The 26856-nt window shown below is 44.4% G+C and overlaps 1 protein-coding gene across 1 annotated transcript in view; it reads left to right on the top strand.

Moving 5' to 3' along the window:
• The window catches only part of ALK (ALK receptor tyrosine kinase), a 725373-nt gene that overhangs the window by 607916 nt on the left and 90601 nt on the right, over positions 1 to 26856 (top strand). The window contains exon 9 of the mRNA XM_043917489.1: positions 18404 to 18573. Within this exon, the coding sequence (XP_043773424.1) occupies positions 18404 to 18573 (170 nt within the window). The remainder of the gene's footprint in view (positions 1 to 18403; positions 18574 to 26856) is intronic.

The following is a 26856-nucleotide window of genomic DNA, read 5'->3' as shown; positions in this document are numbered from 1 at the left end:
ATTCTTTTAAAAGATGTCAGTCTCTTACAATACGTTTCAAAGTCTCAAAGCATCAACACTTTGACTTACATAAATATCACTAAGGCATCAATGGCAGTCAGTGAAGTGCCTCCAGAGCCACTGGCCCAGACAGTTAGTGTAGCTGTTACCCCTTCAGTGTGGGAACTGAGAGCCCAGTGCTGGGATTCTTAGCCCAAGGTCATATTCTCTAGGGACCAGGAGATGAGCTTAGACCCCCAGGAGGGCCCAGTGATTAAGCTTATGGACTCTGGGATCAACTACCTGAGTCCAATCCAGGTTCTATCACTGACTGGTGGTCTAATTTGTTTTATCCATTAATAACCTCTCAGTGCCTCAGTTTTCCCACCTGGAGAGTGCCTACCCCAGGGAGGTGAAGCTTAAATAGGTTAATATTTGTAAAGGGCTTGTCATGCAGTCTTGTACAAAGTAAGTAGCACAAAGATTAACCAACAGTGTCTGAAACCCTGTATAAATATGCAGAGAAGAATGGGGGAGGAGGAAGAGAACTTTAGCTGACAACCAGGCTGCGCTTCTCCACACTGGCCCAGCATTGTGACAATATCGTGCACACAGTAGGAAGGCAGGACTGAATTTAAATTTGGCCAACCCTATCTTTCTGTAAACTCACAGGAGAAAGTCCTTTCTGGCTTCTTTTTGGAATAGCTCTGTGCTCTCAGAGCAATTTGTTGCCTTTCAAGTTGTGGATATTGTGAAACTGACCACATTCGCATCCCCTCAGCAGGCTGATAGCAGTGCCCGGCAGGCGGGGCTTTGAACAGCAGAGGTGCAGGAAAGAGGCGATTTAGTCCCTGAATCCCGACTCTTGTGACTCTGTGGACTGTAACCCACCACAGTTACCCATGTAATACCACAGTCTGTCCATGGTATTTCCTCAGCAAGAATATTGCAGTGGGTTGCCGTTTCCTGTACAGGCAAATCCAAGCCCTCCAGTCTTTTTGTGAAATAAAAACTCAGGGACATAAAACAAAGGAGAATGGAAAAAATGTATCAATGATGGTTTTTTAATCAGAAGAATGGTAGAGTTCAGTCTGTCTTTACCCAGTAAGTTTACAGCAGACTCGCTCCTGATTCGCTTTTATGTTGTTACTTGACATCTACCCCATCACCCTCACCTTCTCCTAGTGTATGTTTTATGTATCTCTGTGAGCCACCTTAAATCCTTTCTGGAAGAAGTCAGGGCACAAATAAGTAGATTCATTATGTTAAATTGCATTTGAGAAACCATGCTCTCCGCCGCAAATGGTGGAATTACTCAGTCATCGTTGATATTTCTCGGGTGTCTCAGAGCATCACCTAGAAAGGGAGATTTCTTAAGAGGAAGTCTAAATGAGGAGAGGTGATTGGCCTGTCTGATAGGCAAGGGGAATCCTTATAATCACTTCACCTTCAAATTTATTTTTCATTAGATTTAATGTGAGCCTGATTTCAAAAAAAAGAAATGTCAAGGTAAAAATGATATTTTTCTAATACTTCATCATTTCTCTAATAACCTTTGGGTTGATCAATAGCTTAAACAGATGTTTTGTTTTACTGGCCTATTTTGTTGTTCCTCCAGTCACATTTGCTCTGGGCGGGTTCTGTTATTTCCTGCCCTTTTCCAGAGCTTGGCTCAGCACGAGGATTGAAGGGAAGGCAGGGAGACCACTCCATTTTCAGCTCACAGTTATTTCGCATTCAGGGTTTCAAATCATTCATCTCAGGCTGCTGGGTCTTTGAATTCCCAATGTTGGGGAAATGTTTTCATCAGAAAAATAAATGGCCAAAATAGAAATATGCATTTCCAGGTTTGTAAGCCCTGCCATCTGTTTCCCTCGAATCCTAAATACAGAAGGCAGGAAGTTGATTTCCTTCTCCCAGGTTGGCTGAACGTCGGTGACAGAGAAACAGATGTTGCGTTGCTGTGTGGGACTGTGTGAGGTTAACCTCCCTCCAACCCTAAAGGGGCCTCCGCTGGCTATGGGACCCTGGTGCAGGAAGGTGGATACTAGATAGAGCCATGGGTGGAAGTCTCTGGTGAGAGTCAGGCCAATGGGGACAGGCTGGAAGCACTGAGCTCCCAGCTGACACCCACCCCTGAGCATCTTCTCTAAACCCTAAGAGTCCTGGTCCATGGCCTCCAGAAAGTTGAAGTAATTGCCGAATAACTCAAAATACTCTTGAGAAACAACAATCATCAGTGGATCCCAAAGGGAAACTGATGTCGCCTTCAATGCATTTCCTTGAAAATCTGGCTACAAGCTACTGGTAGGTCTGTGTTTCTCCAGTTGCAGTCACTTGGAAAATATGACAGATGCAGATTCTTGGGCCCCAACCCAGACTTCCTGAATGACATCACTGACAAGGGCCCAGGAATCTGCATTTTCAAGCCCCACCATTGGTGATTTGGATGCACACTGAAACTTAAGAGTGACTAGCCATAGGTGTCCTTGCCTGTTGTGACTGAAATTCATTCTGAGCCCAAGCTGAGAGCTATCCTCCATTACCTGGGGCGCCAAAGATTGTGATGTAACTCGCCTTTTTAGAAAGATGAGTGCAAGGGGGTGGTTAGAATTGACTGATGGTGTGGGGGACAGAGGTGGTGGAGACAGAAGGGGGAGCCGCTCTGAGAACCACATGGAGCTAGGTCAGGTGCCTGCTGATGATGGAGACATAGCCAGGGTGTGCCTTTGTGCCAACCAGCTTCCTGGGCATTTCAGAAGCATGCCAGCTCTGGCCTCCGCCCTCCAGATCCCTGCAGCCACTGTCGCCAGGGCCTCTCTCCACTGCCCGGCCTTGATGCAGACACCGCCACCTCCATGGCTCTGCACTGTGGCATGTGGGGCATGAATATTTAAAGACCTCTGCCCAGCCCTGCCCCACTCTCCTACCCACAAACTATTCTCTGCAAGAAACTGAGGAGCCACTTACAACACATTCAGATTTTATTTTATTTTAATTTTGCTGAGCTCCAGTTCAAATAATTAAAATTGCCACTGGGGAGGGGAGCCTTGCAGTGGCTTTCATGCGCTCGCTAGCTGTCAGAACTGCTCGCGTCCCCCGGGTGGGGAGACACACTGGGATGTGTCTAGCATTGCAGCTGCTGGTAATAAAAAGGACGGGAGAGTGGCAGGGGCCGTCTCCGCCCCTCCCCCTGCCTTTCACACATCCTAGCAGACTGAATGTCTCAACAAGCCCCGTGTGGTTTGAAATTCTATTTTATTTGAATAGTCTGAGCTGTGACTAGAATATTTTAAACCATGTTCTCAGGACAGAACAAGGCCTAGAGGGGAGAGGGGGGGAAGTGGGCTTCCCTCAATCTCTTTCCCCCTCCACAATGTAGAGGCAGTTTTCCCTCTATGAGCTGCAGAAATGAAAGGGACCCAGGAAGTGGGAGGTGACCCACTTAGTTTGTGCTGATACCCTAGGGCAGGCCAGTTGGCGGCTACTGGTTTTCTGACCTTGCTGAAGCTGCAGCCACCTCTGTCCTCTCCATATACGCTTGTGCAAACACTCAGACACACACACCCTGGGGCTGGAACACACCTGGCCTTTCTGTCTCTGGCATCTGCCCTGTAGTGATAAAAGCTTTGATTAGCGACTGGGAGCTGCTGAGACCAGGGCAGAAAGTGACCAGCGGGACTCCTCTATGTTGACATGGGCTATCTAGCCCACAGGGAAGGAGACCTCCACTTCATCATTAAAACCAACGAACATGGCCAGAGGAAGGTGGGAGAGGAGTTTGGCGTCTGGAATTGCCCTCTGCTGTCCATTAAATTCTGTGCAAAGCTGCATGGGGAAGGAGCCTCTTGTGGCAGGGGGCCAGGAGGTTTTTCAGCAAATTGCTCTCTGGTTGATTTTGTAAGGCTTTCCAGACTGCTGGCGCTCATTCCTGGACACATTTTCCTGGGGATTTGGCTGGTGAGACGTTCTCCAGCATCTCAGGGTAAACCTGCATCTCAGTGAGTGTCGTGGCTCTGTTGATGGGGCTTAGTCAGGCTGGCCTCACTCCCTCCCCTTGGGTAGACAAATAGGACTTCCAGATAGGAAGAGGAAAGGAACTTTGAGATTCCTGGGTTTTAACAGTTTATTAATTCAATGGCAAACTCCCCCTGGGAATGGTCAAGAAAAGAAAAAGAAGAGTAATCATAGTTACTACAGGATGACTTTGGGCAAGGGAAAATACAAAAACTGAGGGGCTCTTCCTTTGTCAACCCCACCAAACCCTCACAAGCAGAAGCTAAAGATCCTGAGAATATTCTATGTAGCTTACTTCCTGGAGTAGATCCTATGTGTCAGGGGTTGCCCCGCCCGTGATCTGGGTCAGGGTGCATGCAGGGCGGCCCAGGGAAGAGAACAGCCCGTCTCCGCAAGACAGGAAAGTAATGTCCCCAGTGTGCACAGCCAGTACAAAATCAGGATCAAACTCAGGTCTTAGGACTTGAGCCCCAAGCTCTTTCTGTCACATTACTCTGCCCCTGCCAGGGGCAGATGGTACCCTCTCAGCTTCCGGGGAGCTGACATGGGCCTCGGAAGCATCCCGGAGGACTGGTATGGCTCCCACCTCCCACAGAGACCTCATCCTCCTCACCATGGGGTCCTCATCTCCAGAGACAGGAAAGTGTGGAAAGTCATACCAACCATTTTGTAACAGACTAGTTAACCCGCTTCATCTCTCCTCAAGCTGGGCCTGGTCACTGGGTCTAATTCCTAAGCAACCAAGGGGACACTGCTGCTCACCCGCGGAACCCAGGTGTTATTTGTGCCTTGTGTGTGCGTTGTTCTCAGCCTCACGTGCTCTCACTTATTTTAGCAAATCAGGAAGGAAAGGCTATTTCAAGAGGCCTCTCGAGCTTGATCCTGAATAAAGCTGTTGTGTCCTGAATCCATCCCATCTTCTGCATTGAACATGTGCCCCCCTGGGGGGAAGGAACGTGCACCTTGCCCTCTTCCTGTTCACCATCCTCCCCTGGGTCTCTGCAGAGTGTTGACTGGTGGAGGAACAAGCAGTTTCCTCCTGAGTCTACCCAGGACAGCCTTTCTCCCTGTGTGACCAAGTGATGCTGCACAGACACCTTTGGTAACCATAGAGACCCTCTTTGTAAACAGTGAGGGCCCAGTGCCAAGCTCAGGGGAAGGCTGGGGCAATATCCTCCCTAACTCCCCTCCACTAGCCTGAGATGGACTGGATATCCAACTCCCATCTCATCTAACACTGTGACATCCACTGTGGTGACAGAATGCTCACCAACTCAGCAGCAAATCCCTCTCATCTTTGGATAGTTCCAGGCTTCAGTGTTTGCCTAAATCAAGAGCATATGCAGCTAGACTCGCCAGGGCTTGTTTTCACACCCTCTGTTCTCTGCACCCCTCCTCTTCTTGCTTTGGGGAGCCTTGAAGAAGCAGAGACAGAACTCCATGGTAGCTATGCAACGCCCAGCTGGCTGGTCCATCCCTGCCCAGGACATCATGGTGAGCCCGGCAGGAAGCACAGTTTCCCTCTGACTCCCGTGGGTTGATACTGACATCTGAAGCAAGTCAGAGCAGCATGGTGGCCCCAGGCAGCTGCCTCCCTCCTGCCCCACGGCCCAACAAGCACGACATCTCCTGTGTCTAGAGGAACCCAGCTGGTCATTTGGGGCCAGGGCAAAAGGAGCATCACGAAGGCAGTGTGGTGTGGTGGTTCTTGAGGGGCAGCTCCTTGAGGTTCCGTAGTCCTTGGTAGAATCCTGCCACTTTCTAGCAGGGTGACCTTGGGCAAGTCACCTCACTTTTCTCAGCCTCAGTGTCCTCTGCAGGGCTGTTGGGAGAGACAAGTAGACAAGTTAGAAAAGTGCCCAGCCTGGTTCTGGCCACATAGTAGATGTTTAATAAGTGTAGTTTCTGCTCCTCCACTGCTGTGTGTATACATGTTTGCTAAGTTGTGTCTGACTCTTTGCGACCTCACAGACTGTAGCCCACCAGGCTCCTCTGTCCATGGAATTCTCTAGGCGAGAATACTGGAGAGTTGCTATTTCCTCCTCCAGGGGATCTCCCCGACCCAGGGATCGAACCCATGTCTCCTGCAGCTCCTGCATTGCAGGTAACTCCTGCTGTTACTATTAGTATTTGACTTTTGTGATGACTCCAAGATCAAAGGCTGGACCTGTCCTATCCAACAACCCTCAATCTGGAGAGTTAAGCGAGAGTCCTCACCCTCAGGACAAGAAGTGTGGCAGCTGCCAGGACAGGACCAGAAAGGTAGCATGGCACTTGGCTGGGCTGGATGGACACAGATGGATGGCGGGAGGTCCTCACTCAGGCGGTGAGCCAGCAAGTATTCCTCTTAAACCCACCATGTGACCAGCCAGCCATGCAGGAGACAGACCACAGGAATCTGGGATCTTTTTAGAGTGTTTATTCAGCAGAAAATTAAGAACTCTTACTTCCAATATGACAGGTCCTGGTCTCCAAGTTACTTATGAATCCCTTGGCTATGTTACAAAACACAAGCCAAAATTCTTAACTAGAGCCCTCAAACACCCTAAATCTTTGTCCTCCTAGGAGAAAGAAACCTTCCCTTAGTCTGGGGCTAAGGGAGGGACCCTTAATAAAGTAACTAAAGGAATGCAGCACCCCCTCCCCCATCAAAGAGGGGGATACATTCTAAGACCAGTAGCAAATGCCTGGAACCACGGACAGTGCCAAACCCTGTATATCCTATATTTTTTCCTATACTAGCAGGTGGGTAGTGTGTACAGCACAGAAACAGTGGCCAAAAAGATGCTTCAGGTCTCAGGCGAGACAGAGGGGGTCAGCATGAGGTTTCATTGTTTCGTTCTGCTACTCAGAATGGTACAGAATTTAAAACTTAAGAATTGTTTTTTTCTGGAATTTTCCATGTAATAGTTTTGGACTGAAGTTGCCTTAGGGAAACTGAAACTACAGAAAGTGAAATGGCTGATAAGAAGACTACTGTATTTTTTTAAAATAGTGATCCCCTCCCATATGGCTGGCACTGTGCTAAGCATGTCACTTGCCTTATCTCATTACCAAAAGAGACTTGTAAGGAATTGTTGCCCCATTTACTGAGGCAGAACCTGGGACTTCAAAAGCTTAAGTGACTTGCTAGTCAGAGGCAGGTCTGTCCAACTCCTAGGCCAATCCTGCAAACACTCTTAACATCATTGGACTTGACTCAGCTCACCTGAGTGTGAGTTCCAACACTGCCATGTAATAAGCCATAGGACCTCACGTCAGTCACTGTCCCTAATTGGGAATAAAAATGCTTGTGTTACTTACTTACTGCAAGAATTAGATTAAAATGCAGAAACTCTTTGTATTCTCTTCAATCTTTTATGAATGGCAGCAATTATTATGATCCCTCTTCTTACTCTGCATAGGTCTGAAGAAGTCACTGCTGACATAAATTCAGACAGGCTATATTCTTATTTCTCCTCTGAGTCAATTAGCAATGCAGGCAGCTTGGGAGCATTATTTTGCACAATGCCGATCGTTAGCAACGGGGGGATGTGCCCAACGAACCTGCTTCATCCTAATTAATTAATTAATTGTGCAGCCTCTCAATCGTGAGCATGGCCATGGTCCAGAATAAGCGCAAACAAAGAGACTCCTCATTGAGTCTCAAGGACCCAACAAATATAGCCCTACTGAGATCTGGGGCCAAAATCATTCTTACCTCAGTACCTAGAGCTGGGAAGCCGCTGGAACCTAGCATTCTGTCACCACTTCCTGCGATGTGGTTGATGCTGCCAGAACACATGCTAACGGGCTAAAGTAATCAACAGTCATTGTAATTACAGTCGGACATAATTAATTTAATACCTTTGAGTCATTCAAAATTAATACCTCAGCCATTACATGATGAAACTGAGGCATAGAAGAATTACTGTCAAGGCTCACGGGTGTGAATAAAAAACCTCCTGGGCACTTGGCAGAGATTTAGGTTTAGGTCCCATTCCAAGTCTATCTATTAATCAAGTGCCCTCGTGGCTCCCACTAGTGGCGATCACAGTAACACACTCATGTTGCCAGGATGCACAGGGGCCAACCTGTTGAAAGCACACTCTCCCCAGGGAATAAATATACTCCCTGAGTGGCTATGGGTCCTGCGGACACCTGGAGATGCCTGAAGTCCATTCTCTTTCTGATGGCTGTTTATGAAGGTTGTAGGAATTTCATTTCACAGAGTCGATCCTGTTCCCCAGTATAAGGATTTCTAAATTTTCAGTCCAGTGTTTTATTTTCCAGGTCCCCTTTAGGATTTCTAAAGCTATTTCTCAGCATTACCTCTATCACCCACAGAGAAACTGAGGCACAGAGGAGATTGGCTGCCCAAGATCACCTCATTACAGTGTAACTCAAAAGAAAACATTGTTTTCTTCACACAAGACTGGAACGATAATCCTCTAGGGGACCTGGAAAATAAAACACTGGACTGAAAATTTTAATACAGCATCCTTCATCCTGTCCTATTCTGTTTGTGTGAGCTGCTTATTTCTAAACTTATTCCCTGCCTGCTTTTTCCAATACAGGAGGAAGGAATTAACATTGATAAATGTATTTGGTAAGTTGAGTACTGGGCTCACATAATCTTACTAAAGTCTCTCAGCAACTCTATAAGGAGAGTAAGATTAGCCCCATTTCACGGATAAAGACTGAGGCCTTGAGATTTGTTGTTGTTGTTGTTCAGTCCCTAAGCTGTGTCCAACTCTTTGTCACCCCATAGACTGCAGCACACCAGGCTTCCATGTCCATTACTACCTCCCAGAGTGTGTTCAAATTCATGTCCATTGAGTCAGTAATGCTATCTAACCATCTCATCCTCTGCCACCCTTATCCCCTTTTGCCTTCAATCTTTCCCAGCACTTTCCCAGACTCTTTTTAAATGAGTCAGTTATTTGCATCAGGTGAGCTAAGTATTGGAGCTTCAGCTTCGGCATCAGTCCTTCCAATAAATATTCAGGGTTGATTTCCCTTAAGATTGACAGGTTGGATCTCCTTGCTGTCCAAGGGACTCTGGGGAGTCTTTTCCAGCACCACAGCTCAAAAGCATCAATTCTTTGGCATCCAGCCTTCTTTATGGTCCAACTCTCACATCCATACATGACTATTGGAAAAACCATAGTTTTGACTGTATAGACCTTTGTCGGCAAAGTGATGTCTCTGCTTTTTAATACACTGTCTAGGTTGGTCATAGTTTTCCTTCCAAGGAGCAAACATCTTTTAATTTCATGGCTGCAGTCACCATCTGCAATTATTTTGGAGCCCAAGAAAATAAAATCTGTCACTGCTTCCACTTTTTCACCTTCTATTTGCCATGAAATGATTGGACCAGATTCCATGATCTTACTTTTTTGAATGTTGAGTTTCAAGCCAGCTTTTTCACTCTCCTCTTTCACCTTCATCAAGGGGCTCTTTAGTTCCTCTTCTCTTTCTGCCATTAGAGTGGTATCATCTACATATCTGGGGGTGTTGATATTTCTCCCGGCAATCTTGATTCCAGCTTGTGATTCAATATTATGTCATAAGTAAAGACAGAAATGTTCTTTCTGATTCCAGAGCCACAACATGACCCAACCTCATTCCCCAGAAGCTCCCACTTCCCCTTAGTCTTCCTTGCAAAGCCCACAGTTCAAGCAAGAGAACTAGATCCTCCTCAAAGTGGTAAAAAGATGGCACTCTCTTTTCCCACTTTCCAGTGATATCAGAATCCTCCCTTGATGCCTTTTTTAATATAGCATTTATTGTTTCTTCTCTACATTCATTGTAGAATATTAGGAAAATATAAAGAAGAAAATTGAAATTGCCGACAATCTTACCCTCCAAAGATAACCCTTGTCACCATATTTGTACATTTCTGTCCAGAAAGATAAATGTAGATTTGAGCAGAGGGATAGATAAAGGATTTATATAAATTTGATATCATACCACATAAGCATTTTGTATCTTCTTTGTTTGCTTAATATTATTCTTTCCTAGATCAATATTATTCTTCAAAAAATATGCTTTTACATTGAGTTTGTTCTAGTTATCAAAAGTAATAGTTGTTCATTATAAAAAAATTAGAAAAGAAAAGCCCAAAGAAGGAATAATATAGCCATAACTTTGTAATTTCACCAGCCAGGGATCCCACAGTTATTATTTTTGTATATAATCTTCATTGCTTGCTGTGCTTTTACTAAAGGGGCACCCTGGATGACCCTGGCTGGGTGTTCTCTGGCTTCATTGTGATGCCTGAGAAAGAAGGAAAGACATGGGGTGCTGTTTTCAGAAACAATCTCAATCTTTTAAGTCTCTTACAAGGCCAGGAATCCAGCATTCCCTAAGCCTCTGTAATTGCAAGTATTTCCCAGCATATTTTATTTGCTTGTTATCAGAAATCCACATCTGGCCTGCCTCGTGCTGAGTTGGGTTGATTTTCCATTAGGCTATTTATAGCTAGAGAGTTGGTATTTATTTTTTTCAGGTGAATTAGAAGATGGTGTACAAAATTTGGGGTTTTGCAGTGTTAATAATCTCAGTTAAAATTAATAAGACCACATTAAAACTCTTAAAATTACAGGTTCACACCCAGAATTGACCTCCAGTGTGGCAAATACTGGGGGAGTACCCATCCCACCCGCTACAAACAAGCTCATCTCTGAGCATCACAGTCTGTTAAAAAGTGTTTTTCTCTTCTGTTGAAGTGAAATACACACCAGAGCATCCGTCCTTGGTTTTGTGTCTGCTGCTGGAATATATACTGCCCTTTAGAAATTAAAAGAAACATAGTACCTCCCCCTCATACCATTGCTTATGTTTGAGAGTGCTGCATGTTAATGGACATTATTGATACCATTAGGTTTCTTTTGTCTAACTTCAGCCTACATTCCATGCTGATTTTTTTTATGGGTTCAAGATAATCCTGTGAAGTTGCCCATGAGGTATTCATAGCAAACACGGGGCATATTCTAGACATAAAATTGCAGTAATTACCTGTGGAGGAGGAAAGGACCATGAGAGAAAAAAATAGCATTAAGCCTAGCCACAAGGCTGGTCCTGCTTTACATACAGAACTTTAATTAATAAAATGACAAACACTGGTGGTGCATAATTGGAAAGTCTATCAGGGCCCACCAAGAGAGGGGGGGAAGGCCTGGAAAGGCTGGCTGGAGCCAGAAGATATAATTGCTGGTGGCGTGCTCCTGGCATTGTCTCTTTTCACTTGTCTCATTTGCTGTCAGCATATAAAAGAATTTATTAGTCAAAAACTGTCACTTATAGCCTATATCTATTAGAATGGGTCTTAAAAGGATAAAAACTTTATTGTTACAGGTTCCAACAAGTTTTACATCCCATAAATATTATGTAGGATTTGTACAGCATTTCTCACATTTGTGTGAATACATTTGAGATACCTGCAGACACACACACATATCTGTAACTATTAATTTTCTGGCAGAGGCAGGAAAAAAGGTTGTAAATGGCTTAAAATCCACTATCTCAATTATTCTCCCCAATATGAGGCTATTTCTGTGATAATACCTTGTTAAAATATAAATTCTGATTCAGCAGGTCTAGAGTAGGGCCTGAGACCCTGCATTTCTAACAACCTCCCAGGACACACCAATACTGATGGTTCATAGACCACACTTTGAGCAACAAGTATCTTGAAAACCTTCACAATAACACACCCAAAAGATTTAAGTATCACTATAATATGTTACACTTGTATAGTGCTATAGACATGGTGGAAAGAGCATAGAATGTAGTATGGAATCCAGGTCTGCGGTATATGGGCTTAGGGACCATGCATGATGGGCATGGTCTTAGATTCCACATCCCAAAAATGGGTATGATAATTTCTGTAGGAAGGGATGTTATGAGTGTAAAATGAGATAGAATATATACAAGTCCCTAGTACAGCTCTCTAATATTTAATAAAAAGTCAGTTAATGAAGTGCTTTATCCTATAGGCAACCTAGAGAGAAGTTGGTCTTACTTACTAAGATCAAATTCCAAGACTGCTTTTTGCCTGCTATGGGTACCTGAACTTGACTGTCAAGATCAAACCAGTCTACCTGATTTGAGTATCTGTATAAAGTGATATCAAAAGAGTTTTTGAACCTAGGACTGTATAAGGAAAATGGAAAAGTTTGAAAAGGACTTGAGCCTTCAGTCTGTTCTGGGAATCGCATATAGTTCTGTATAGTTGCATGCTCAGTTACTAAGTCACGTCCTTAGATACAAGTAATTAATAAGAGATATTCTGTAAGAATTGACATCAGTCCTCCAGTCCTTCTAAGAAATTGGAGAGGACCTTAATGCTATAGGTCCAAGATGAAAGCTGTGGTCATGTTTGCATCCTCAGATCATCCCTGTTCACTCTAAGCCCACAAATCTTTCACTGTCAAGGTCATTCTGAGTCTTTGTCCAGGGGTAATGTAGCAGCCATATGAGGACCCTCTGCTGAGGAATACATCCTCCCCCACTGCAGGAAAAATACTCTTTACCTTGGTGATGGTGGGCACATCATAAGTCATTTTTTAGCTATTTACGGATTGCTTCTTACTCAAAGTCCAAGATGAAAATGGACCCCCCACCGAGAAGGCCAGGCTTCTTCCTGCACAAAGTAGCTCCCTCTCCCCAGTAATCTCAGCCTAGGCTGCACTTTAGAATCGCCTGGAGAGATCTGAAGAGTGGCCAATGCCCAGGAGCTATCCAAGGCTAATTAAGTCAGAGCCTCTGGGGGTGGAGTACAAGGTGCGGGGGAGCAAGAAACCTCCAGGTGATTCTAATCTGCCATAAAGGTTGAAAAACCCTCTGTTTAACCATTTCATTCACCATAGTGTGAGCTCTACTTTCATGTTCTTTATTTCATTCAATCTTTATAACCACCTTTTAAGGCCAACAGGGAAGATATGGCTATTATCATAAATTTGTCTCTAAGAAAACAGAGATTCAGAAAGGTAAGTGGTTGGCTTAAAGTCATACAGTTAATTTTTGTTGGCCTTGGAGCAAAAACTCCAAGTAATCCCATTGTCAACAGGCAAGGAAACAAAGATAGTCTGACAAGCCACCGGAGAATGAATGTTGATACAAAGATTCTTCTGGTACTTTCTAGAAAGGAAATGGGATGAGTCATAGGAGCACAAGGACAAGGCCCTAAAGGCTGCTCTCTAGTACCAGGCTTCTCTGCAGATGTTAATGCAGTAGGGTTGGGGTCAGGCCAAAGATTCTGTATTTCTAACAAGTTCCCAGGTAACATGGATGATACCAGTCTTAAGATCACTCCCTGAGTATCAAAGCACTGGCTGACTCTTAGAGGCAGAATCTGGAATCACTGGGAAAAGTACAGGTGAAGATGGTTAAGTGAAAGACTATAGGTTCTGCACTGCCTGTATCTTGAGAAAGAACAGCATCTGCCTGGATACATCATCTTACCAAACAGTCAGTGGATGAAAACATATATGGCCAAAAACAAGCTTTGCTAGCTGCTCACTGGCTACCAGTAGGCAATCTTACTCCAAACCTTTTGCATCCATTTCTAGAACTAGACTTTGCTGAAACTCAGACAGTGCATCCCTTGGCTTGAGTTTGGCTATGGATATATGCTTTCCAAACAGATGGTAATACTGTAAAATGAAAGTTTAATTCTTCTCTTTATCCATAGCACTGAACAGTTGGATCAAGTGGCCATCTTAACCCAAGTCCTGACTATCTTATGTCAGGTGTCTTGACTGTCTTATGTCTACACTGTCAAGTGGCTCTGATTATTTTCCCTCTTGCCATACTCAGCACAGTTGCCATTATTCATTTAAATTCAGATTTCCTCACTAGATAATAAACTCCTTGAAGGCAGGGAAGGTATGCATAATCAGTTCAGAGTAGATACACAATACTTATTTGCTGAATGAGTGAATGGTCATCTCTTTCAAGAGGGATCCTGGGTCACCGCCTCAGGAGCTGAGGATGCCATCTTAGCACCATCTCTTGGCAGCCAGCCCAGTTCTCTCTTGCCCAGGCTTGCTGTCATAAAATAGAGTGAATAGTGCAGAAAGATGGAGAAAGCTCAGCAGTCACTGGCCAGTGGCACCCAATGTCTATGAGACAGGACTATATCTCACCAACATGCTCATGCCACTAGCAGAATCTACTTCAAATGTAGTTTCCTAAGAGCAGCCGAGAGGTATGCAGTTTTGACTATAGTCGTTGGCTGTGAAGTGGGTAGACCCTCCCTGCTTTCCTGGAATCTGACCCCTGGAATGCAGGAAAATGCTAAGGAGCATCACAGGATGCAGAGCTGGTTTGCCTCCCTGAGAGGAGGACCTGGTAAAGAGGAGGGTTTTCCTGTGTATGTGTACATTTTTGTTCCTTTTGACATTGATCCGTGACTGTCACGTGCATACACTTGACAACTACTGTGAATTCAAGGTCAATAAAGCAGTCCCTGCCTTGAAGGAACTAGCGGCCCAAGAGGGCTGAGGGTAGGGAGGGAAGACGAGGTGGCAGAGCTATACCCCGTGATGGCCCCACCAGCCTCAGTTATAAGATTTCAGACCAGTGGGAGGTCATCTCTGAGATAGATAAGAAATGGCTCCATGAACAAAAAGGTTTATTTTTTATAAGTGGCAGTAAGGAAAGAGTAGGTAGAAGAATGGAAGGATCAAAAGCACAGAAGCAGAAAAATGAATGGCAAGTGTGAATCTAGTGGGGGGGGGGGATCTAGGAACCCACTTCATTGAGCCCCCACGTGTGGACTTCTGGGTAAAAACATCAGCAGATCCCACTACTTACCTGGTCACTCTATGGTACTGCAGACCTAAAGTTACTTCCAAACCCCAAACGCAGGCTTATGTAGAAATCAAAACTTCCCTCTCACTTTGATGTCAGGGCTTTGTCCTTTCCCCTCCACCCACCATGCTTGGCCTTATTGCAGATGAAAAGCCTGACATCAGGGAGAGGGTGGTCATTGATCTCTCTCTTCATCACCCAACTCTCCTCCTCTTCTTGCTAACTGACCCTTCAAGATCTTAAGTGTGGGGAAGGAGAAGAGATAAGGGGAACAGGGAAGCTCTTACCTGGCCCAGACCATTGTGGTGATCTTCACTGGTATTCTCCAGACATGACAAGTATTTAAGGATTTACTATTTCTTACAGGGGAGATTTTTGTGGTTTCTTTGGAGATCTGATTTTTCCCCAGTCCCTCCACTATGGCTGGGCAACTGTTGCTTTGGCTAGGGCATATGTGTCTCTCCCATCCAGGTGGTCACTTAGTCCTTCCCGTGCCCTTGAGCATCTCAGTATACCTGCAGCTGCTTTCTGCTGAGTTATATTTTCCCCTCCAAACAGCCCTCTCAGGTAAGATCTGAAATGACTGACACGGTTCCTTTGTACACAGTTCACTCTAGTGTAGCCTATATGCAGCCCTCATGCTTTTTTTTTTCTTTTGTGTCAGCAAACTCTGGGAATGCAAGCCACCCAAAATTGTCACTGCCTCTGTTCTGCCATCAGAGAAGCTAACCACCCTCTTGTTCATACTTCAGGTTTTTCCAGATGAGAGATAGACCCTAATCCACTGTGCTCCCAAATTGCAGGGGGTGAATGTCGAGTACTTGATGTGGGATCACTGAAACCACTCTCTCATCAGTTGGGGTGAAGAGAGAACCTTCCTCAAAGTGAGGTGGAACTCACGATACACCGAAAGCACTTTCCCAAAACTCTCCCCTAGTAGTCAGCCACCAGCTTTTCTGCATCCGATGCATGGACGAGGGATAAAAAATTGCGTACCCTGTTTTCGTCCACCCCTCTTGAGAGCCCTGTACATCACTGTGCTGTCAGACTTCCCACTGAAATGCAGTATCTATTGCCTCCGTGCTTCGACCAGAATTCCTTTTTAACCTTTTGTCCCACTATTTATCACCTCATTCAATTGCCTCTATAACCTTGAAAGTTTGAAATAATTCCCATCTTAGAGAATGGAGAACTGAGCTTCACCTTTACCGAAGTGGCAGGAACAAGTTTTGCATCCAGATCTCTCAGACTCCAGAGCTCTTAGACCATCCTAGGATGATACACGTGGCTCAGCAAAAGTACTCAATAAACATCAATTGAATGACTGGAAAGTTGATTTGCCTAGATTATAGAGGAATGTGAATGGCTTGCTATTAATTGATAGAGAGCGAGAAACCATTGAAGAGTCACAGATGGCAGTGATAAACAGGAAAATGTGACAGAGATACAAAAGAATTTAGAAGGGAGAAAGAATGGATAGAGAGGCACGTTTGGAGGCTATGGAATCTAGAGTGCAACGAGTAAGTTGTAAAGGACATGATGAATGTTACTTTAGACTAATGAGGGTAAAAGACAGGTTGAAAGGGTTTATGAGAATGGGCAACAAGGAAATTGAAGCAGTGGTTGCATGCCAGTTTTCCAAGATGTTAACATCTGAATTGACGTATAGAAATAGATTGTAAGCCAGAGCAGCCAGCAGCAGGATCAAATAAAGGATGTTTTTCCAGAAGAGAAACCTGATCTTGTTTGTAAATAAAGGAGCCAGAAAGTAGAGAGACTTCGAAGGTGCTGAAGAAAGGAAGGACAGAGGTTGCAGGGTGAAAAGAGAAAGGGTTAACATAGAAGAAAGCAGAGGGTACATCTTCCTCTAAAACAGGAAAGGAAGAGAGAAGGTGGATAATAGATACTTATGCTGTGGGGAAAAAAAGAGGTTGAAGGAGAATGCATTTGATATAGTAAATCTTCATCAGTAAAGTAGGAATCATAAGAATGAATTGGGTGTTGGGGACCAGAGAGTGACAAAATCAATGTTTGAGGAAGAGTTTGAAACACCCAGTGTACTACATGTGTTAAGAAATCAGCTGTGGAAATCACCAGCGGATGAATAAGTATCACCAGTCATCCAGGACACTGAGGCTCCAACAGTCCAAATCAGCGCTATTCTGTGGCCAGGAAGCAAAAGGAGCAAAATTATGTGGCAAGCGTCATCCCAAGCTGGGCACTGCAGGACGATGAGCTGAGGACAGAGGGAGCTTCATTAGCAAGAGGAGGGTTAAAATTTCCAACCATGGCGTCCAGATTGCTCAAGAAAGCTGAGTGGAGCCAGTGAAAAAATTTAACAGATTTAGGAAATTATGCTAGAGATGTGCAGTGGAGACAAGTATTTGCTACAGAGGATGCAGGAGGATGGGAAAGGTAGAAGTGAAGAGGTTATGGTTATACAGACCAGGCTCACCAGGCTCAGCTCTCAGAAGTGGAATAGCACATGGGCACCGCAATGTCAGGGGTGGCTTGTTAGTGAAGGGTTGGTATGCAACAGAGTGAGGGGTCTTCTGCTTCAAGTGCTTCATGGTATGTAACCTCTTTAAACAAATTGTGAGGCAACTGTGAACTTAAAGACTGAGAGAAAAGGAGTAGTGATTTACAAAGAAGCATGTCTTTAGACAATGAGAATCAGAGAAAAGGAGGCACCATAGCTGATGAAAACTCCAGGTTGCCATAGGACATATACTTTCTTCCTTTCTATAATAGCCATTTTTATTACAAGGATCTGAACAGGAATATTTAGGGCAGTGATATGCTGTAGTTGTCCTAAGTTTTAAATGTTGCTATAGACTGTTTCTATCAAACATACAACCTCTATTATTTTAAGCACAAAGACCAGAGACCTTGTTTATAGTATATACTGCCTCTGGGCATGACTGTACTGAAACTTTCTGAGATAAATTAGTTATTCCCTTTCGTATGTCTTAGGGTACAATGCCATAGAAACCTTTAATAAAGACACAATGAAAACACATAATTGTATCTTGCTTTAGGCAAAGTGTACACCCTCGTTCTGAAAGATATCATATTAAAAAATCTTGATAGGTAGATTCTTGTCTCACCTTTGCCCACCAATGGCCACAAGTTTCGAGTCATAGGGTCTCCAGTTAGCTAACAAATGACATGGTACCATTCAAATAAGATTATTAGTCTTTAAAAGGAATAAAAATCAATGATACCTAAATCATTAAAAGAAATTGAATCACCAAATCACTTGCTTAAGGTCACAAAGTGAATTGGGACCACAGATAAGACTCTTTGAATTCTCTTTAGAAAGTTCATTTAATACCCCACTGATCTTAGAAGGCAGAAGCCTGTGAAATTTAGGATGATACCATCAACCTGAACAAAGTTCCAAAATTGCCCATCAGTTTCCCCTCCCAGCTCCTTGAACCTTGGTGAAAATGACAGACAGTGAACAAAGTCAGGCTATGCTTGGCCAGCTCTCCTCATAGGAAGACCTGGGCTGAGTCTCCAGCAAAATCCTCGAGAATTCCAGAAATGCGACCTACAGTTTCCTTTCAACAGTAACACCTTGTCCTTCTGACTCTTCTTTTCCTTGCAGCTCCGAATGTCCTGGCTCATCCGTGGAGTCCTGCAGGGAAATGTCTCCTTGATGCTGGTGGAGAACAAAACCGGGAAGGAACAAAGCCGAATGATCTGGCATGTTGCCACCCTGGAAGGCTTGAGCCTGTGGCAGTGGACGGTGCTGCCTCTCCTCGAGGTGGCTGACAGGTGGGCCTTTACCCATCCCATCTGTCCCTCTTTCTCTGTCAGCCAGAATGCAAGAGGGGGCCTGTCCGCCCTCCTGCCACTCCTTCCATCCAGAGCTCACATACCATGCGCACACACAAATGTTCACACACACACTTTCTGGAGACCTACAGGAAGCCCTGATACTCGGAGGGATTTCCATGCTAATGAGCAGTCATCTCTCACACCTCTGGCCTAGCCTGATTGGCTTCCTCTGGTATCTGTAGCAGAAAGTAAAACCAAACAACTCATATGATAATAATCAGGCTTTATATGTATATGGCATTTTCTCTTAATTAATGGATATTGCCTTACTTTCCCATTTGACATTTTAGTTATTCCTTATTAGCGACAAGAAAACCTGTGACATAGGTAGGACATACCTCATGTATCCCCATTCCTGCCCTTTGACAGGGTTCTCCTTCACTGAGAACCAAAGAGATGAAGCACCAGCAGGTCAGCACTGGAGTGGGGACAGGTGCTTCAGCCAACCCCAGTCCAGTGCTCCTAGAAGTCTGGTCCCCAAGGCAGGTGAATAAGAATTATTCAGTAAACAAGGGAGTGCTTCTACCAGAGGCCCAGATTCCTAGTTAGATTCTAAGACTAATGGCCTTTGTAACCTTGAACTCCTCTGGGCCTCAGTCTCCTCATCTTAAACTGAGAGGGTTGGACTACAAGATGTAACGCCTTGTGGCTCTGAAATGGAGCAGTAACTGCTCGGCCGCTGCTTGTCTGCCCGGGATGGCACCAGTCTGCCACCTGCAGTCAGTCTGGAGCAAGCAGCACCTGACCACCCCAGCGCCTCACGTGGTGCTCTGCTGCGTCACACCGAGCCCTCAAAGGTTGGTGCCGATCTGTTCCAGACCAAAAGGTGAGGGAGTGGGGAGGGAGTCATGTCTATAAATGGACCCGTAAATGGATCTGGAAGGGATCTTTAAGCCATCTTTAACAGGCTAAATGTCAAACCGTCCGATCCAGTGCAGCCTCTGCGTTCGACTCCCCAATTCGCCGTCCTAGTGGATCCTTCGGAAAATGAGGGCAAAGGGCTTAAAGTAAAGGGAGGGTGATGCCAGTTGGCACGCAGTTTGTAAATATAAAGCTGAGTCTCAGATTCTTCACCCAGACTTCAGTCTGCTGATTTCTAAGAGCTCATAACTCAAGCAGCGCTGTCACAGGAAGACGCCATCGGCCTCTGAGCACCAGCTCCCCACTCCTTCAGATGTATATGGGTTAAAGATCAAAGCTCTCGGACATCCCAGGGCTCCGCGCTGCCCCCAGGACAAATGGATTTAATTAAAGTGGAGAAAGGGGCAGTGTGGGCGCCCTCACCCTAGACTAGTCTTTTGTCCTTTGGGATTGTGGGGACTGTGTGCGGGGGATGGGGAACAGGCAGGTTATGCCAGAGTCCTCCCTCCTGGGAGATGCTAAATTAATTCAGATGAATCAAAGTTTTTTTTTTCCCCTCAATCCAGCTAGTCCTCTCTCTTTCACAGCCACTCCAGGGGATTTAAGGCCAGTAAGATGTTGACTCTGTTCACTTCCATCGGCTCAAGTTTTGTTTGAAGGAGACTTTGTTCTCAGCCTCCCTCCTTCCTGTTAAAAGCTGTTTACCAGCCTGACATTTCCAATATTAATACTGAGACCAAACTGTCCAGTGGGGATTGAGACAAAGGCCAGCCTGGTTGGATGATGCCTCATGACCTAATAAATGTGCAATTATGCGAGTGGCCCTGCGCACCAGGAGCCTGCACAACACTGACATGCTCTGATGTGGGATGCTGGCCTCCCCCTCCCTGGAACTAGAGGTGATAGAGGAAGGCATCCAGACCCTGAGGCAATGGAACTGCAGGAGAAGGAAGCAGAGCAGTTTTCACATGCTAAAATCCACCTCGACTGTATGTGTGGCTGCCCCCAAAAAACTGAAGAACTGTGGATGGCAGAGCACAGACTTTAGAGTCAGAGAGTCCCAAGTTTAAAAACTGGCTCAGCCACTTACTAGCTGTGTGACCTCAGCCAACTGAACCTCTATAATACCGGTGTAACTTTACAGGATTACTATAAGACTAAAAATGACTGTCAAAAGCATCTATGTATAGTACATATCAGTAAGTTTTATTTCCCACACCCTCCATCATCATCCCTTAGTTATATGGCCTCAAATAATTTATTGAATAAATGGAACAAACCACAAACTCCAATCTTCTAAGTCAAGCCGTATTCAATTATACAAAGATAATAAAGTCTACCTCTTAGGCTTGGAGAAGTAAAGTACTTGGTGAACTGCCTGGTGCACAGTAAATGCTTAGTAATAACTACTAATAATAACAATGATTTAGTAGTAATAATAATATCTCCCCATCTAATGCCTCAGAAGAGGCTAAGATGGCCAATTTAGCAATAGTAACCAGTAATGAAACCCTAGGGTGGGGGTTAAGGTTCTTATGAATTTGTGATCATCGATGCTCTGTAGCCTTCTTATAAGAGAAAGCACATTATCCTTCTTACTTTCAGACAGTGTGCTGTAGCTGCCTGGATCTCCAGAAAATGAAAATGGGAGGATGGTGAAGGTAGAGAAAGGACATAAATGAGGAAAAGAGAAAAAGAAAATGGATTTTAAAAAAAAAAGGTTAACTCCCTTCCTCCTGACCCTGAGGTAGGCGTGAGCACCTTACCATCTGCCCACATCCCATGAAGTATCGTTAGGCAAGTCCTTGCTTCAGTTATTCAGCACCTGCCTCCTGGATAGCTCCCCCAGCCATGGCCCTTTAGAGGGCGAGAACTTCATTCCCTGTGCTATCCCAAACCACCATCTGTTTTGAGGTTGCCAAACTTCGCACATTACCAGGTTTTAAAAGCAACTTTATTAGTGCTTAAAGATTAGCCCTAAAGAGCTCCCAGGCTCTGGACATTGCTCATAGCCCCTGGGTATTACATGAAATTAGTGCCTGCCTAGACATGGGAGTGACATCCAGTCTTGTCTCCTTGCCTGCATGTCTTATCCCCACCCAATTGAGTCTGCACAAGGAAGCTGGAATAAACTTTTTGAAATGTAAATCTAATCATTTCCCATTTTTAACACGCTTCCATGGCTTCTGTGGTTTTTAGAGTGCCTTTCAATTTCCTTTAAGAAACTCTTCATTTAGCCCCACATGTGATCTATCCAACCATAATCTCACCAGCCTCTTTTATACTATTCTGTTATTCTACCTGCTAACCTCATTAAGCTTCTTTCAACTCAATTGCACCATGGTAAGTTCCTACTTCCAGACTTTTGCACCTGCCATTCCCTCCACATGAAATGTTCTTCCACCTTCCATCTTCCTGACTGCTACTTTTCCTTAGCTTTTCAAAGAAGCCTCCCCAAACCCCTAGACTATATAATATACCTACAATATAGTCTCATGGCTCTTGAAACACTCCTATAATATCTTGTCACTCAGTGATATCTGTTTTTTATTATCTGAATATACATATCAATGAGGCAGGAATCAGGTCCAACTTATACTGCACTGTTCCCTGATCATCTAGTACCATACCTAACACATAGTATGCCCAATAGATGCATGTTAACAGAATGAAGTATCGAGAGAAATTGCTGTATTCTCAAATTCTGGCTGAATTAAGTGAGAATTTCACTTGTTGGAATCCATCTAACATTCCTCCTCTGTTCAACCTGGCGTCTAACAGAGCAGATAAAATCACATTATAAGAAATACTACTACACAGAATTCTGTATATCAAAGCAATGCCTGTGTCCCATCAGATGAACCCTAACAGCATTTGTTACTCTCATGACAAGGTGTTTTCTTTAGAGACTTGCCTGGTACCTGTGCTTCCTTTGTCTCTGGGCACTGTCCTGTCAGGATCACTTTGTAAAAAAGACTTTGATCTTAATTGTGTGCCCTGGTCCTTGTAAGTAGGGAGAGCCAGAACTGGGCACTTGAGAGCTATATTCAAATTGCTCCCACCACATAGTAGCCCTTCTGTGAAGACTCAGAGAATATGCCATAGGTATATAAAGGCTGCTGACAGGGAGGCATTGATCCATGGAAGGATATTTCTCCTGTCCATTTACAAACAGGCCAAGTGATAGAAATAATGCCATAGTCTGTCATCGTTATGAAATGGTATTAACTTTACAACATACTATAAATAGTAACAAGAGAAATCTCCAAGAGCAGTAAGTGCCCAAGATGTTTTGAGCAGTGGTAACATCCCTGGAATACAGATGTGTGCTCTCAAGGTAATTTTGAAGGACAGCACTAATTCAAATACTGGCTTGATGAGGGCTTAAAAGTTATCTTGTTACTTTACCTCTACCTCATATAACTGCTTTCCCTAATCTCTCCCCACCTCATCAGCTTCCCTCCTCGCCCTGCCATTCAACTGCCACTCTTACCACTAGATTTAATTCTGCCTTTTCTCAAAATAGAAAAAAAGGACAAGTTCTCTCCCCTTATTCTAATTTTCAGTCTCTTGCAGGGACATACCCTAGTTCTCCTCTTTATAATGACATATCCTAGTAAGTTAAGCACAGTGTTCCTGCACCATGCTAAGCTTTGACATGCTTACGGCACAGAAGCAGGTGCGAAGTTCAACTCATTATGAGATGGATTTGGAAACACCATGGATCAAACTGTGCCCCACAAATCACTGCATCGTACAGCCAAATAGAACGTACATAACTTATCACACATATGTAGGCTTCATTCCCTGGCATTATCATTATAAAGGCTTTTAGCTGCTCACTAAATACACAGTCTAACAAGAAGAAAATGTTCCCTCTGGAGATATTTAGATGTCTGTTCCCTCTGCATCCTTTGTCCTAATGACAAGTGGTGTGCTTCACAAACACATCTTTTAAACGGGATCAGTTGGGCTGAGAGTTATGGCTTCATGTACTTAGCCCAGAAACTCCACAGAGGCAAGGTTTTTCTCCTAATACGTCCTTGTTTCTCATCTACAAAATCCCCATTTTACATACACAATACTCTCTCTTTGTGTAGTGTCTCCTGTGATGAGACCAGTTTGAGAGGGACATTTTCATTACTTATTCTCACCTGAATAGAGAAATACACAGTGAGTGGAAATCCAGATATTTCCAACAAACCTTAGTTTGCAGGCCTAGGCACATTCCTGAAAAAGTTGTATTTGATTCATATTTTTGTAAGTTGAATCACAACTTCCTCATAGAGCTATGGAAATTGTAGACAATGATTAGAAGTAACGTTTGTTGAGTACTCACTGCCTGGCAGTCACTGTAACAAGTGCTTAACATGCATTATCTCATTTCAACCTTAAAACAGTCTCTTGGGATAGATTCTATAATTAATCCTCTTTTTAATAAGAGGAATCTGAGGTCTAAAGAGGTGAAATAATTTTCCCTTGATCCCGAGGCTAATCTGCCTCCTATGTACATATGTGAAGAAATGTGCTTGACATGCAGTTGAAAACTTGGTAAATGGTAGCCATTGTAATTAACAAAATATTTTGGTTTGGGTTTTTTTTTTTTAGGCTACACCTCTTACTCATTTTGAGTTAGTTTCCTTGACCTCATCGACTCCTTGAAATCCATCATCTTAATTCCCTACCACCAGCTCCTGCTAAAGACCTCTCCCTGCCCAGCACCACCCTCCCTGCCTTCCTTCTTTCACACGTCCAGCTGGCCAGCATCACCAGCAGAGAAGACTCTCTCCCCTTCCTTCCAGGCCATTGTGCCAGTCAGTTCAGTTCAGTTCAGTTGCTCAGTCATGTCTGACTCTTTGCGACTCCATGAACCACAGCACGCCAGGCCTCCCTGTCCATCACCAACTCCCGAAGTTTACCCAAACTCATGTCCATGAGTCAGTGATGCCATCCAACCATCTCATCCTCTGTTGTCCCCTTCTCCTCCTGCCCTCAATCTTTCCCAGCATCAGAGTCTTTTCAAATGAGTCAGCTCTTTGCATCAGGTGGCCAAAGTACTGGAGTTTCAGCTTCAACATCAGTCCTTCCAATGAACACCCAGGACTGATCTCCTTTAGGATGGACTGGTTGGATCTCCTTGCAGTCCAAGGGACTCTCAAGAATCTTTTCCAATACCACAGTTCAAAAGCATCAATTCTTTGGTGCTCAGCTTTCTTTATAGTCCAACTCTCACATCCATACATGACTACTGGAAAAATTGTGCCGGTCACCATGTGCCTTTTTAAATCACCACTCTGGTATGCCTTTGATGCTTCCTGGTGGCTCAGATAGTAATGAATCTGCCTGCAATGCAGGAGATGTGAATTTGATCCCTGGGTTGGGAAGATCCCAGAGAAAGGAATGGTAACCCACTCCAGTATTCTCGCCTAGAGAATTCCATCCAGACCCCTGGCAGACTATAGTCTATGGGGTCACAAAGAGCTGGACACAACTGAGTGACTGAGCATGCACACACAAGCCCATCAAGCTCAAGGCTTTTCACAAGTGACTTGCCCTTGCTATCCTTAACTTCCCAGAGGGAGGAGGAACTAGCATCTTAGAGCGCTAGACCCCACTCCTTAAAGCCCATTCTGCCTCCCCCAGCTTGTCCCTCGTCCTGCAGTGTTACAGATGGGCAGGGAGAAGCCTGCAGCCAGCCTAGGGCTAACTTTATCCTGCACCCCACCCCCAGGGGCGGTTAGTCGTTGACCCAACCATGTTGGGTGCCTTGAACACACTTGGGTAACTAGGCTTGTGTTACATGATATGATAGTTGGAGTAACACTACCCAGAGTAACATTAAACCTCCAATCCTTGGGCTGTACAAAAAGAAACATATTTCTTACTCATGTGAAAGCAAAAATGAATGTGCCAGTTGGCAAGTAGCCTGCCATCTGGTCATTCAAAGATCCAGCCTCTTTCTCTCTGTGGATCCATCCTTTTCTCCAGTTTTGACTCCTTTGCCTTCAGACAGCCAATGAGGAAAGAGCACTGGAGGATCCTTGCATAGGAAGATTTTTATGAGTCATCACATCAGCTCACTTTCCATTGGCTACAACCCAGTAACCTAGCCATCACTAACTGCATGTAACAGATGCTGGGGTATATAGAAAAAAGGGAAATAGGTTTGATGAAAAAATATGTGTGTGTGTTGTGTGATGGGTTAAACCAAGGAATAGAGCCTCCATCTTTGGCATCTATCAGACTGTCATTCAAGAAGACTGATTCCTTATGTAGCCACTCTGAGCATTGATCAGTCTTCTCCAAGAACCTTCATAATTCAAGGCTGAAATCAATTCCAGGATCTAAGGTGCATGCATGCATGCATGCTAAGTCATTTCAGTCATGCCCAACTCATTGCAATCCTGTGGACTGTAGCCTGCCAAGCTTCTCTGTCCATGGGATCCTCCAGGCAAGAATACTGGAGTGGGTTGCCATGCCTTTCTCCTCTGTTCTAAGGTATGAATGTTGTATTCCCCAAATTTTATGATGTAGCAAAACCTCACTTTCTCACTTTTAGGGAGAATTTCTCTCAGCAAAATATTCCTTCTAAAAATTAATTAATTAATTAACTAATTAAGCAAATAAATAGGAAAAGTATCTTGAAAAGACTTTAGCAGGACATTTTAGGACAGTGGTTTCCAAAATTGGCTGAACATTATACTTACCTAGGAAACTGGCTTTAATGCAGTCTTGGATCCCATGCACAGAGATTCTGATTCAGCAATCACAAACTGGACCCAAGAATATTTTTTTTTAAGTTTCCTAAGAAATTAAGAGAGGGTCAACCACATGTGGAAAGTCACTGGCATAAAATGTCAGATCCAGCTGTCTTATGGACAAGAGAGGGAATCAAGTGACTGGAGAAGTGTCACTGGCTGTCACCTTGTCAGCAATTATGTACTAAACCTCCATCGAGCACAGAGGATGGAAAGGGATGTATGATTCAGCCTCTTGCTGGGTCACAGGAGCTGCATGTGGGGGACATGGAGCATACCCACTGAGAGGCCAGCAGCAACACTCAGAGCATCGTGCTGGGTCTGACAGAGTGTGGCCGGTCTTCAGGTGGCTCAGTGACCTCCACGTGTCAGGGGAGCCATTATGGAGAAAATGGGCTTATTATATATATGCTGGACCTTGAGGACAATTTAGGTCTTAGGGAAATGGGAAAGGGACAAGGGTATTCCAGAGATGACCATCAGGATAAGCAGAGGCTTAGAGTCAGGAATGTTTTATGCAGGTTCAAGAATACTCAAGAGGATTCTATGTTGGAGAATCCTGAGCAATCTCCTTGGAGAGGGTGGATAGGAGGTCAAGTGT

Source organism: Cervus elaphus, chromosome 11 (genome assembly GCF_910594005.1).
Source record: "Cervus elaphus chromosome 11, mCerEla1.1, whole genome shotgun sequence".
NCBI lineage: Eukaryota > Metazoa > Chordata > Mammalia > Artiodactyla > Cervidae > Cervus > Cervus elaphus.
This window is presented reverse-complemented; position numbering and strand designations above follow the sequence as displayed.